General features: G+C 45.6%; 1 protein-coding gene across 1 annotated transcript; it reads left to right on the top strand.

Moving 5' to 3' along the window:
- Positions 1 to 1114: 1114 nt before the first annotated feature.
- Positions 1115 to 12055, top strand: LOC120044660 (progestin and adipoQ receptor family member 4-like). Its single transcript, XM_038989334.1, has 3 exons — positions 1115 to 1280; positions 10340 to 10558; positions 11622 to 12055. The coding sequence occupies exons 1-3, from the start codon at positions 1115 to 1117 to the stop codon at positions 12053 to 12055; spliced, it is 819 nt and encodes a 272-aa protein (XP_038845262.1).
- The last annotated feature ends 1662 nt before the right edge of the window (positions 12056 to 13717 follow it).

Raw genomic sequence — 13717 nt, 5'->3', positions numbered from 1 at the left:
AGTGACTGGTGAGGTATTTATCTCTGTCTCCCCTGTGCTGTTTTCTCATAAAACCCCAGTGTCAGTCCCCCGCAATAATTATCTTCAGTACCGCTCTATACCCACATTGGATTATAGCGTCACTGTCCGGTACAGGGCATCAATCATCCGATGCAAGGGACTCGACGCCGGTGAACAAACGAGTCACATTTAACAAGAGTTTGGACGGAATCTTTATGGGAAATGGGGTTACCAATACGAGAGAAGATTTGGACACGAAAATCTGTATTTTTTGGTGTCGGATTGACAACTTCCTTATCTATATTTGTTTGAAATCTCCCGGTCCAAATCACAGCAGTAGCACGCTAACGCGTTCCATCGCACTACATCTGTAGTTGTTGGTCGGTGACAAACTAGCTAACCTTAGCTGTAACCAGAATATGGATATTTTTGTAAATACAATAGAGATGATTGTGCGCGAGCATTTAGCTGCTTTTACGTTATGACCTGCTAACGTTAGTCCTGTATTGGAAATCTGACCGCTAAACCCATTCCTTTGTAGTCAGTGGTATCAAGGTGACGGATGGAAGTAGCTAAGCTAAAGCCACTGGACTTGTGAACCAGTACAGATGAACTAACTATGGCTAATGCTATGTGCCGTGGAATGTTGTACGCTAGCTAGCGACACATTGAGTAACTAGCTAGCAGCTACCATGAATGATATTGTGTTAGCTAACTTACGACAGATGTTGGGTGTTATGTCGGCAATTAAATGTAATATGTAATGTATACCACGGGCTTACACCATGTATGTGGTTGGCCTCGTCCTTGTCAACCCCTGTGGTTGACACAAGTATCGGTTTTTAAAAGCAAACAGCGGGATAAAAACGCTGTCACCGGGTAGTGGTGCTGAAAAGAAAGAACACATTTTCTGTCGCTAGCTCGCTACAGTACTGTAGCTATGGGAGCTAGCTAGCTATGTAGCTAGCAACACATTATAGCTAGCTACCCCCCCAGATTTTTATCAATGGTGTCTAATAAATTTTTATTCGCAATAATTCTATTATATGTGTATATAGGTGTACAGTCATTATTTTACTTTTTTGGCGGCGTTGTTTTAACTATTTTGGTTGCTATGGCATTTTTAAATGGACCAAGACTATTAGACTGGGCGAATTCACCTCCTCATCTTCAATTCAACAAATACGTCCTGACTGGATACCGACCAATATCTTCTGTCCAAGACTGTATAAGAAGCCTTTTTTACATGCACAACGAACTGGGAAACATATACACACATGGTGAGTTTAAATATTTTGAGATGAAGATAACTTGCTGGCTGGCTAGCTAAATTTCTCTAGAAATAAATGAGTGGGTTTGCTAGCTAGCTAGCAACAGAGCAGTGCAAATCTTGCCTGGGTGAAGGCTTTGCTATGGAGCGATTTCAGTGCCAACAGAAACGATTTGAATTCAATATTTTTGTATTAAGATATTATTATTGAAGTTATTGAATTCATGAATTGCACTTGTATTTCATGATTTGAAACTGAATTGAATGAATATTGCATTCCATTTTAAAATTCAATTTCAATTGCATTAAATATTCAAATGCAATATGTATATATTCAATTTAAATATGGTATATATTGCTTTCATTGTCTGTGTATTAAGTTTACAAAATATAATTTCAAGTTTAGCAAAGTTTCATATATTCAACTTCTCAGATGCATTCAGATTCACTTTTCAAATTCAGTTCTTTAAATTCAGATTCAAAACTAGAGACATCATCCTGGTACTTTGCTAGCAAGGAATGGTAGAAAATAACAGATAGAATCACACGCTCCAGGGTTCTCTCCAGGATATTTTAACAAGGTGGTGCTGCAGAGTACGGCTGAGGGGAGGCCTAGAGCAGGGCAGTGACCCCCTTTGGACTCAGAGATTTTTTACATTTTTAACACGTGTAAGTGCCATTTCCTCCAATCTAAAGCAAAAAATACTCTATTAAATGCTAACAAAAAAATATGTTTTTTACATAGTGGTGCAGCCAGTCTACAAGGTGGCGCAGCACCCCACTTACATTGGGGAGAACCATGCGCTCTGTGTTAAACAGGTTTTCTAAAGCCAATGTGTCATGTTGAATTTATCTTCTTCCAATGAATTTGGCTCTAGCATTTGAACTCTTTGGGCTATAAGCTATTATGACCCCTTTGCTGAAAGCTAAAACTTGGAACATGGATGTGGTTTCTGTGACCATGCTTATGTGATGAGAACCTTGCCTGAGATCTGAAGACGTGTTAGTTTGACATGTTAGACATATTAGTTTCAAGTCTCCGGCAAGGGTACTCATTATAATGTGACTGACTGGGTGAAGACTTTGTTAACCTGCTGAGCTAAAGCCTAGGCATTGGTCCTGTGACTTGGATGGGTCTCTTTGAGGAGGAGGTCAAAGGGGGGGTGAAGTGTAACAGGTGGTTCATGATGAGTACTCTGAGACCTGAAAAGTTGCATTGTCTGGCACACAGGAGACCTGGGTTAGAACCTAATCATGTCTTCCGGTCTCAGGCAAGGTTGTTCATCACAGGCATGGATCACCAAACCACCGCTGTTGTGCTCTCATTAATGTGGTAAACAGATTCTTATGCTTTTGTTTGCCACAGAAAGTGTTGTTCTATAGTAGGCCTGAGTTCGAACCCAGTCAGTTATATTGGTGCCGTGAGTATGAGGTCAAAGGTGGGTGAAATGTAACCGAGATCCACACTCTTTTAATGAGTAACCTTTATTTTTTATTGAACCTTTATTTAACTAGGCAAGTCAGTTAAGAGCAAATTCAATTTTTTACAATACTGAGCCAATTGTGCACCGCCCTATGGGACTCCAAATCACGGCCAGATGTGATTCAGCCTGGATTTGAACCAGGGATTGTAGTGCTGCCTCTTGCACGCGATGCAGTGCCTTAGGCCCATGCTGTAACGGCTTTCTTCCTGGGATGAAGGAGAGGACCAAAATGCAGCGCAGTTAGTGTTCAACATGTTTAATTTAACGAACTGTGAACACTTACAACAATACAAAACAACAAATGTGAAAACCGAGACAGTCCTATCTGGTGCAGAACACAAACACAGAGACAGGAAACAACCACCCACAATCCCCAACACAAAACAAGCCACCTATATATGATTCTCAATCAGGGACAACGATTGACAGCTGCCTCTGATTGAGAACCATATTAGGCTGAACACAGAAACAGACAAACTAGACACACAACATAGAATGCCCACCCCAACTCACGCCCTGACCATACTAAACAAATACAAAAACAAGGGAAAACAGGTCAGGAACGTGACAGAACCCCCCCCCCCCCCTCAAGGTGCGAACTCCGGGCGCACCCCTAAAACTCAAGGGTAGGGTCTGGGTGGGCATCTGTCCGCGGTGGCGGCTCCGGCGCAGGACGAGGACACCACTCCACCATTGTCTTTGTCCCCCTCCTTAGCGTCCTTTGAGTGGCAACCCTCGCCCCCGACCCTGGTCTAGGAACCTTCCCAAAGGTCCCTCCTAAATAGAGGAGATAACTCAGGACAGAGAGGTAGCTCAGGACAGAGAGGTAGCTCAGGACAGAGAGGTAGCTCAGGACAGAGAGGTAGCTCAGGACAGAGAGGTAGCTCAGGACAGAGAGGTAGCTCAGGACAGAGAGGTAGCTCAGGACAGAGAGGTAGCTCAGGACAGAGAGGCAGCTCTGGACTGAAGGGCAGCTCCGGACAGAGAGGCAGCTCTGGACTGAAGGGCAGCTCCGGACTAATGGCAGCTCATGACTGGAAGGCAGCTCATGACTGGAAGGCAGCTCATGACTGGAAGGCAGCTCATGACTGGAAGGCAGCTCATGACTGGAAGGCAGCTCATGACTGGAGGGCAGCTCATGACTGGAGGGCAGCTCATGACTGGAGGGCAGCTCATGACTGGAGGGCGGCTCCTGACTGGCTGGCGGCTCCGGCAGCTCCTGACTGGCTGGCGGCTCCGGCAGCTCCTGACTGGCTGGCGGCTCCGGCAGCTCCTGACTGGCTGGCGGCTCCGGCAGCTCCTGACTGGCTGGCGGCTCCGGCAGCTCCTGACTGGCTGGCGGCTCCGGCAGCTCCTGACTGGCTGGCGGCTCCGGCAGCTCCTGACTGGCTGGCGGCTCCGGCAGCTCCTGACTGGCTGGCGGCTCCGTCAGCTCCTGACTGGCTGGCGGCTCCGTCAGCTCCTGACTGGCTGGCGGCTCTGGCAGCTCCTGACTGACGAACGGCTCTGGCAGCTCCTGACTGACGAACGGCTCTGAAGGCGCTGGGCAGACGGACGGCTCAGATGGCGCTGGGCAGACGGATGGCTCAGATGGCGCTGGGCAGATGGATGGCTCAGATGGCGCTGGGCAGACGGATGGCTCAGATGGCGCTGGGCAGACGGATGGCTCAGACGGCGCTGGGCAGACGGATGGCTCAGACGGCGCTGGGCAGACGGATGGCTCAGACGGCGCTGGGCAGACGGATGGCTCAGACGGCGCTGGGCAGACGGATGGCTCAGATGGCGCTGGGCAGACGACCGACTCTGACCTGCTGAGGCGCACAGTAGGCCTGGTGCGTGGTGCCGGAACTGGTGGTACCGGACTGGAGACACGCACCTCAAGGCTAGTGCGGGGAGCAGGAACAGGGCACACTGGAATCTCGAGGCGCACTATTGGCCTGGTGCGTGGTACCGGAACTGGTGGTACCGGGCTGAGGGCACGCACCTCAGGGCGAGTGCGGGGAGAAGGAACAGTGCGTACAGGACTCTGGAGACGCACAAGAGGCTTGGTGCGTGGTGCCGGAACTGGTGGTACCGGGCTGGAGACATGCACCATAGGGCTAGTGCGTGGAGGAGGAACAGGGCTCTGGAGACGCACAGGAAGCCTGGTGCGTGGTGTTGGCACTGGTGGTACTGGACAGACCGGACCGTGAAGGCGCACTGGAGGTCTTGAGCAGGGCTGGCACCATCCGCCCTGGCTGAATCTTCACCCTAGCCCGGCAGATGTGGGGAGCTGAGATGTTGCGCACCGGGCTAAGCACACGCACCGGGGACACCGTGCGCTCCACCGCATAACACGGTGCCTGCCCGGTACGACGCCCTCTCTCTCCACTGGAAGCACGGCTGGGAGAGCTGTAGCGCCGAGCTGGCAGAGGACGTGCAGGGCTAGGGAGGCGCACAGGAGGCCTGGTGCGTGAGGCTGGCACAGTCTTAACCAGACGGCTAGCACGCACCTCAGGACGAGTATGGAGAGCTGTTCCCGGTGACATCAACTCCCCGACACGTTCAGTCGGGCGGATGTCGTGCCTCATGCACCAAACCAGCACCTCCCTCATAACTCTCTCCTCCAATTTCCCCATTAACTCCTTCACTGTCTCTGCGTCGCTCACCTCCAATTCCGCCCTGACCGGCTCCTTACGGTAAGCAGGGGGAGTTGGCTCAGGTCTGACTCCTGACTCTGCCACACTCCCCGTGTGCCCCCACCCAAGAAATTTTTGGGGCTGCCTCTCGGGCCTCCAGCCGCTCTGCCGTGCTAGCGCCTCATAATAGCGCCTCTCCGCCTTCGCTGCCTCCAGCTCTTCTTTGGGGCGGCGATATTCCCCTGGCTCTGCCCAGGGTCCTTTGCCGTCTAATTCGTCCTCCCATGTCCATTCCTCCAAATAGTGCAGCCTCTCCTGCTGCTGCTGCTGCTGCTGCTGCTGCAGCCTCTCCTGCTGCTGCTGCTTGGTCCGGGTTAGGTGTGTGGTTCTGTAACGGCTTTCTTCCATTGGTGAAGGAGAGGACCAAAATGCAGCGCGTCTAGTGTTCAACATATTTAATAAAGAATGTGTGAACACTACAAACAACAAAAACAATAAATGTGAAAACCGAAAACAGTCCTATCTGGTGCAGACCACAAACACAGAGACAGGAAACAATCACCCACAAAATCCCAACACAAAACAAGCCTCCTATATATGATTCTCAATCAGAGGCAGCTGTCAATCGTTGTCCCTGATTGAGAATCATATATAGGAGGCTTGTGTGTCTCTAAAAATCCTCTTCATTTTCAGATTGAAGTGACCAAGATTGCATATGAAACCATGGTCTCTAGCATAGGATTCTTGATGACCTCAAGTGAAGTCAACTTGCCACGGTATAAAGGATGCTTGTGTACCAATGGAGTGTTGAGTTTTAGTGTCAGCCAACTCCTTCCATTTTACTTACAGCACACCCTGTCAACAGTCATTAAAACAGACAGGATTAGTGATCACCAGGGCAGGGGGGGATTTATTCCTGAAAGGAAGAGGAATGACCAGGAATGATTGATTGATTGGCAGGCAGCTTAGCCTCTCCCTTACTATGCAATTTGTCATTCAAAGAAAGTAATTAAAAGAAAAAGGATGTTCAGAGAAAAAGGTTTGTCATTCAGTGAAAAAGGTTTGTCATTCAGAGGAAAAGGTTTGTCATTCAGAGGAAAAGGTTTGTCATTCAGAGGAAAAGGTTTGTCATTCAGAGGAAAAGGTTTGTCATTCAGAGAAAAAGGTTATTGCAATATTCTTGCAGCATAATAGCATTCAGAAAATAGGCTACATAAATACGGATGTATGACTCATTGGGTCTCATTGGGTAAAAGCGTCTGCTAAATGGTATATATTTATATATTTCAAGTTGGTGAAGTCACACAGGTCCCATTTTTAGTAATATATGGCACCTGAAAACCAAATAAGATCACACAAATGGAGTCCACATGCTACATTTGCACAATAGGTTCAACAGCTGGAATACTTTTGGATAGAAACACCCAACTCCTGTCTAAAGAGTAGCAATCATACTTTGGACCACTTAGGCTGTGTTTACACAGGCAATCCAATTATATTTTTTACACTAATTGTTTTTTTGGCCAATCAGATCAGCGCTGAAAAATATCTGATGTGATTGGTCAAAAGACCAATTAATGGAAAACCCCCATTGAATTGGGTTGCCTGTGTAAACGCAGCCTTAGAGAGCCTGTCCAGTTGTACTGTTCAGTAGTGCTGAGCGGGGTATGGAGGGAGGGGTGCAGAAGAGATCACACTCAAAATAGATGTTAGACAGGAGGCTGGTGGGAGGAGCTATAGGAGGACGGGCTTATTGTAATGGCTGGAATGGAATAAATGGAACGGTATCAAACATGGAAATCACATGTTTGATTCTATTCCATTTATACCATTCCAGCCAATACAATGAGCCTGTCCTCCTATAGCTACTCCCACCAGCCTCCTCTGGTGTTGGATTGGATTGGCTGTATCACCTGGCCAGGACAAATTATTTTACATTCGGAAAAGCAGAGTGAGCGAAAGATCGGGAAGAATTTTGCTCAACAAGCACATCCCAATAGCCTAAGTGAAGCAACCTACAACACATCTCTGTAGTTTAAGGGTAATTCCATGGTAACGGAATTACGCTGCGATTTTTCACAGGAAAGAACTGTGATCTTTGCATCTGCACTGTTTTTCCAGTAAATGTTTTAATTGTATTTACTGTGCAGGGATCTCCCAAAGAACTTAAGAGAGAAAAAAAACAGTGCCTTCAGAAAGTATTCATACCCCTTGACTTATACCTCTTTTTTTTGGTTACAGCCTGAATTCAAAATTGATTAAAACATGTTTTATCTCATCCATCTACACACAATACCCCATAATGACAAAGTGAAAACATGTTTTAAACATTTTTGCAAATGTTTTGAAAATTAAATGCAGAAATATCTCATTTAAATAAGTATTCACACCCATGAGTCAATACTTTGCAGAAGCACCTTTGGCGGTGATTACAGTTTTGAGTCGTCTTGGGTATGTCTGTATCAGCTTTGCACATCTGAATTTGTTTTTTTTCTCAAGTTCTGTTAAGTTAGATGGGGAGTGGTGGTGAACAGCAATCTTAGTCTTTCCACAGATTTTCAATAGGATTAAAGCATTCCAGCGTTGCTTTGGCTGTATGTTTGAGGTCATTGTCCTGTTGGAACGTAAATCTTCTCCCCAGTCTAAGGTCGTTTGCACTCTGAAGCAGGTTCTCATCAAGGATTTGCCTGTATTTGGCTCCATTCATTGTTCCCTCTATCAGTCTCCCAATCCCTGCAGCTGAAAAGCATGTCCATAGCACCATGCTGCACAGTAGGGATGGTGTTAGACGGTTGATGTTCTGTGCCTTTTCTCCAGACATAGCGCTTTGCATTCAGGCCAAATAGTAAAATTTGTCTCATCAGACCACAGAATATTTTGCCTTTTGCTATCAGTCTTTCACATGCATTTTTGCAAACTCCAGGCATGCTGTCATGGCTTTTTCTCAGAAGTGGCATCTGTCTGGACACTTTCCCTTAAAGTGTTGTAGAGACTGTTGTCCTTCTGGCAGGTTTTCCCATCTCAGCCAAGGAACTCTGTAGTTCTGTCAGTGTTCATTGGGTTCTTGGTCACCTCCCTGACCAAGGTCCTTCTTGCCCGGTTGTTCCGTTTGGTCAGAAGGCCAACTCTATGCAGAGTCTGGGTAGTTCCATATTTTTTTATTTCCAAATAATGGAGACCACTGTGCTCTTGGAAACTTTGAACACTCTAGAAGTTGTTGTATACCTTCCCCAGATATATGCCTCATCACAATCTTGGACATGTACTAGTTCCTTGGACTTCATGGGATAGTTTCAGCTCTGACATATATAGACAGGTGTGTTTCTTTCTAAATCATGTCCAAAAAATAGAATTGGCAACAGGTGGACTCCAATCAAGTTGTAGTGACGTCTCAAGGATGATCAAAGGAAATTGGATGAACCTGAACTCAATTTGGAGTGTCAAAGCAAAAGAGTGTGAATACTTATGTAAATTAGATATTTCTGTATTTCATTTTCAATAAATTTGCAAAAATCTTGAAAAAATAGGTTTTCACTTTGTCGTTATAGGGTATTGTGTGCAGATGGGTGAGAAAATGCATCTATTTAATAAAATTAGAATTCTGTCTGTAACAACAATATGTGGAATAAGTGAAGGGGTATGAATACTTTCTGAAGGCACTTACACTCAGTGGACAGTTTATTAGGTACACCCATCTAGTACCGGGTCAGACCCCCTCTTGCTTCCAGAACATCCTGAATTCTTCAGGGCATGGATTCTACAAGGTGTGGTTGGTGTTCAAACATGGCTCAATTGGTAACAAGGAACTTAACGTGTGCCAGGAAAACATTCCCCACACCATTACACCACCGCCACCAGCCTGTACTGTTGACAGCAGGCAGGATGGAGCCATGGACTCATGCAGCTTAGGCCAAATCCTGACTCTGTCATCAGCATGACATAACAGCAACCGTGATTAGTCGGACCAGGAAAAGTTTTTCCATTCCTCAGTTGTCCAGTGTTGGTGATCACGTTCCCATTGGAACCTCCTCTTCTTGTTTTTAGCTGATAGGAGTGGAACCCGGTGTGGTCGTCTGCTCATTAGCCCATCCGTGACAAGGACCGACGAGTTGTGCGTTCCGAGATGCCGTTGTACTGCTCCGTTATTTGCCTGTTTGTTGGCTGCCTGTTAGCTTGCACGATTCTTGCCATTCTCCTTTTGACCTCTCTCATCAACAAGCTGTTTTCGCCCACAGGGCTACGCTGACTGAATGCTTTTTGTTTGTCGCACCGTTCTCAGTAAACCCTAGACACTGTCATGCGTGAAAATCCCAGAAGGCCGGCCATTTCTGAGATACTGGACAGTCGTACCACGCTCAAAGTCGCTTATGTCATCCTAGCGATCAATCAAACAGTAACTGGATGCCTGTTTGCCTGCCCCATGGCCCCACTGTCTGTAGGACCGAACCATTTAAAAAATCTATTTTTATTACTTACTTTGTTATCATAAGGCCATTGTTTGCTCTAGATTGCAGGAAATTGCAGTTACAGGTGTTCATAAATCTTGGCTGTACTCTGCAGCACCTCCTTGTTAAAATATCCTGGGGAGAACCCTGGTGTGTAAGTTGTTCAAAGTAGTCATTGTACATAGTTGTTTTTTGCTTGCCATACAGTCTCTGTGTAATTCTGTTATCGTGGAATTGCCCTGTAGTGCAGCAGTAATTTTTGCTGAAGCTAAACAAGAGCTTGTGGAAGGTGAAAAAAGGTGTATGCAGTAGCGCTATGCCATATTGCTAATGTGATTGGAAATTCATAACACATTTGACATTTGTCATTTCATTGGAATAGAATAACAGGTGAAAATAAACTATCCAGTACAGTAGTGCAAACTGCAAGCGTTTTGTATTGGTAAATCTGGTGCTAGTTGTCAGCAAGATTTAGGCCTAATTGACCGAACCCTGTTTATCCCCTTCACCCCTTCCTGACAGGCATCCCTCTGCTCTGCTTCCTGTTCCTCATCCCGCTCAACTTCCCCTGGTCCCAGATCAGTGTGACATGGCTGGGTGTGGTCCACTTCCTGGCCTGCCTGTCCCCCCAGCTGGGCTCTGTGCTCTACCACCTCTTCATGAACCATGAGGGAGGAGAGCCTGTCTACCACACCCTTCTCACCCTCGACATGTGTGGCATCTGCATGATCAACACACTGGGTAAGCAGAGGGGCTTCTGGGTAGCAACTAAAAGCTCTCTACTCTCTCAATCTTTCTTTCTGTCACAATTCGTGTGTATAGGTGGCAGAGAAGTCAGGCGCAGGAGAATTAAACTTGGTAAAATGGAGTCATTTAATAAAACAAAACATAACTCCAAAACCATAAATATAAAATGAAACAAATTGGGTACGAGGACCCGTCACGCACCAAATACAAACAACACAGAACTAAACATAAAACAATCTCTGACAAAGACATGATGGGAAACAGAGGGTTAAATACACAACAGGTAATGAATGGGATTGAAACCAGGTGTGTAGGAAGACAAGACAAAACCAATGGAAAATGAAAAATGGATCAATGATGGCTAGAAGACCGGTGACGTCGACCGCCGAGCACCACCCGAACAAGGAGAGGCATCGACTTCGTGACACTTTCATTCTCTACCTTTTTATCTCCTTCTCTCCTTTCTTTCTCTTCCGGCCTTTTGTTTTCTGTGTACACTCTCTGGCGCACTCTTTTTGTGCAATCCATTTTTAATTTACATATAGGCAAATCATCTTGCGTATCCAATAACTAGTGGGTCGTTCCAGCAATTTGGTGCCTTTCAAGATGTGTAAAAAGTTTGATTTCACACTTTGTCATAAAGAGCACATGCATAACCTAATAAAAATAAAAACATTTCCCCATCTCATAAAAAATGACTATAGTAAGTACCTATTAAGTGCCAAATAAAGTATTATTATTAAAAATTTATTTTGACAGGGAAGTCATCTATATATACAGTACCAGTCAAAAGTTAGGGCACACCTACTCATTCCAGGGCTTTTCTTTTTACTATTTTCTACATTGTAGAATAATAGTGAAGACATCAAAACTATGAAATAACACATATGGAATCATGTAGTGACCAAAAAAGTGTGAAACAAATCAAAATATATTTAATATTTGAGATTCTTCAAAGTAGCCACCCTGTGTGCATGATTCTCTGGGATGTGAATATTTGTTGTGGTGTAGTTTAATGACTAACAGCCTCTGACCTTGTGTGTTGTGTTTGCCTCAGGAGCGCTGCCCATCGTCTACAGCACCCTGCTGTGCTACCCATTCACCCGCACAGTGGCTCTGCTCGTCTACATCCTGCTGTCCAGCTACGCTATCTACTCGGCCATCACGGCGCGGAGTAGTGTGCGGCGTCTGCGCTCCTTTGCCTGGCAGGCCCTGTTCCGCTTCTCCTTCTTCCTGCTGCGCTGGGTGGGCGTGGGCGGCGGCAGCCCCACCTCGCTGCAACACTTCCTCACCATGGACGCGCTGGCTGTACTGGGCGGGATCATCAACATCTCGCGCATCCCAGAGCGCTTCCGCCCGGGCCTCTTTGACTACTGGTGCAACAGCCACCAGATCATGCACGTGCTGGTGGTGGGCTCCATCCTCTACCTGCACTGGGGTGTGCTGGACGACCTGCTCTGGATCAACAGCCACCACTGTCCCTCAGACTGAGCCCCACCCTGCCTGGAGGAGGACCAGCGGGGAACAGGGTTTAGGACCTCTGGGGGGGGGGGCTGTTTCAATAGGTAAGATGGGAGGTGTTCGTGAAGATGTGCATGGAAGGCCAGATAAAGTGTTTTACATAATAGGGATTGGTGCAGGCTTTGACACATGTGCACCTAGCAAGAATGTTCATACTGTATCTGTGTCCATCTTGCCATTATACATGCATTGCTATTTATATTAGGGAACACACACACAAGGATTTGGATATTGGCTCAATGGTCAACACACACACACACACACACACACACACACACACACACACACACGCACACAGCACACAGCAGAGGGTCTGTGGAGATTACACACAAAAAAGATTAAGGATTTGATATCAGAAATACACATAGAAATGTCTACAAAAAAAATCATGATATGCAAGTGAAGTTACACTTGAGCAATAGTTGATTTGCTGTTGACTTATCCTCATGTGTCAATTATCATTTCATCCAATGGCTTTTATCAAAGTGGATCCGTCAATGATGCATTCATTCTTTCTGAAGTATTTTTCAGATGTCATTCTATTGCAACCTATGCAGCACATAGCATATAAACTTTAGAACAAACACACACACCGCACACACTCACAGCGTAGCATGCATACATGCTAGTAATGCACAAGTAATGCACAAAGCACTCCCAGACCCGTCACAGAGTCCTATGGAACTACTTGAGTTACTGTGTATTAGAGAGGATATTCTCCCTCTCATTGTTTCTTCCATGTTTGTTTGTCTTTCTCCCTTCTCTCTGGCTTTGTCTGTCTCTCTGTGGTCAGGTATGGGTAACTGGGTATGGGTGAAGGGTATGGGTAACTGGGTATGGGTGAAGGGTATGGGTAACTGAGTATGGGTAACTGGGTGAAGGGTATGGGTAACTGGGTGAAGGGTATGGGTAACTGGGTATGGGTAACTGGGTGAAGGGTATGGGTAACTGGGTATGGGTGAAGGGTAACTGGTTATGGGTGAAGGGGTTCATTCCTTGGCTTGTTAGTGCTCATTTTGTTTGAAGTTTACCTCCCTTTTAGTGCAGTCCACATAGCCTAAATGCTAGACTGAACTTGGATGCATTGTGCCATTGAAAATACAACCATTTTGAATAGGGAATCATGACAGATTATCCATGTGTACAATTGCTATTGTTGAGTTACATTAAGTTACTTTTTATTATTGGTTGACCTTAATCTTGTAAGACAGTGCTTTTTATTTATTCATCAATATCTATATTTAAAGTGACAATTCCTCATTTAACTGAGGAATTTGATTTGGTTTTGAATCTGGATTATTAGAATTAGTTCATGACCATTAAGTTAAAAATATATATTTTGTTGTTGATTATTGTAATCATGTTTGGCACATACTGTAGTCAATGAAAAGGGCACATAGCGTCTTAAATGAAGATGCTTAAAACAGACAGGATGTCTTTCTTTATAATACCTGAACAATAGTTACGTGACTGTGCAGGATGGATCTTGTTGACTGAAAAGGGAAGTTCTTCCACCAAACAGATACCAAATGTTTATTACGCTACAGCATTAGAGAGAGAGTTTGTGATGAGGGTTTTTTAAATTAGAATGCACTATTATTATTTGACTACTAGAAACCAGTAGGTTCCCCT

The sequence above is a fragment of the Salvelinus namaycush genome, chromosome 3 (assembly GCF_016432855.1).
Source record: "Salvelinus namaycush isolate Seneca chromosome 3, SaNama_1.0, whole genome shotgun sequence".
NCBI lineage: Eukaryota > Metazoa > Chordata > Actinopteri > Salmoniformes > Salmonidae > Salvelinus > Salvelinus namaycush.
The sequence above is the reverse complement of the archived record's forward strand: the minus strand, read 5'-3'. Positions and strand labels throughout refer to the sequence as shown.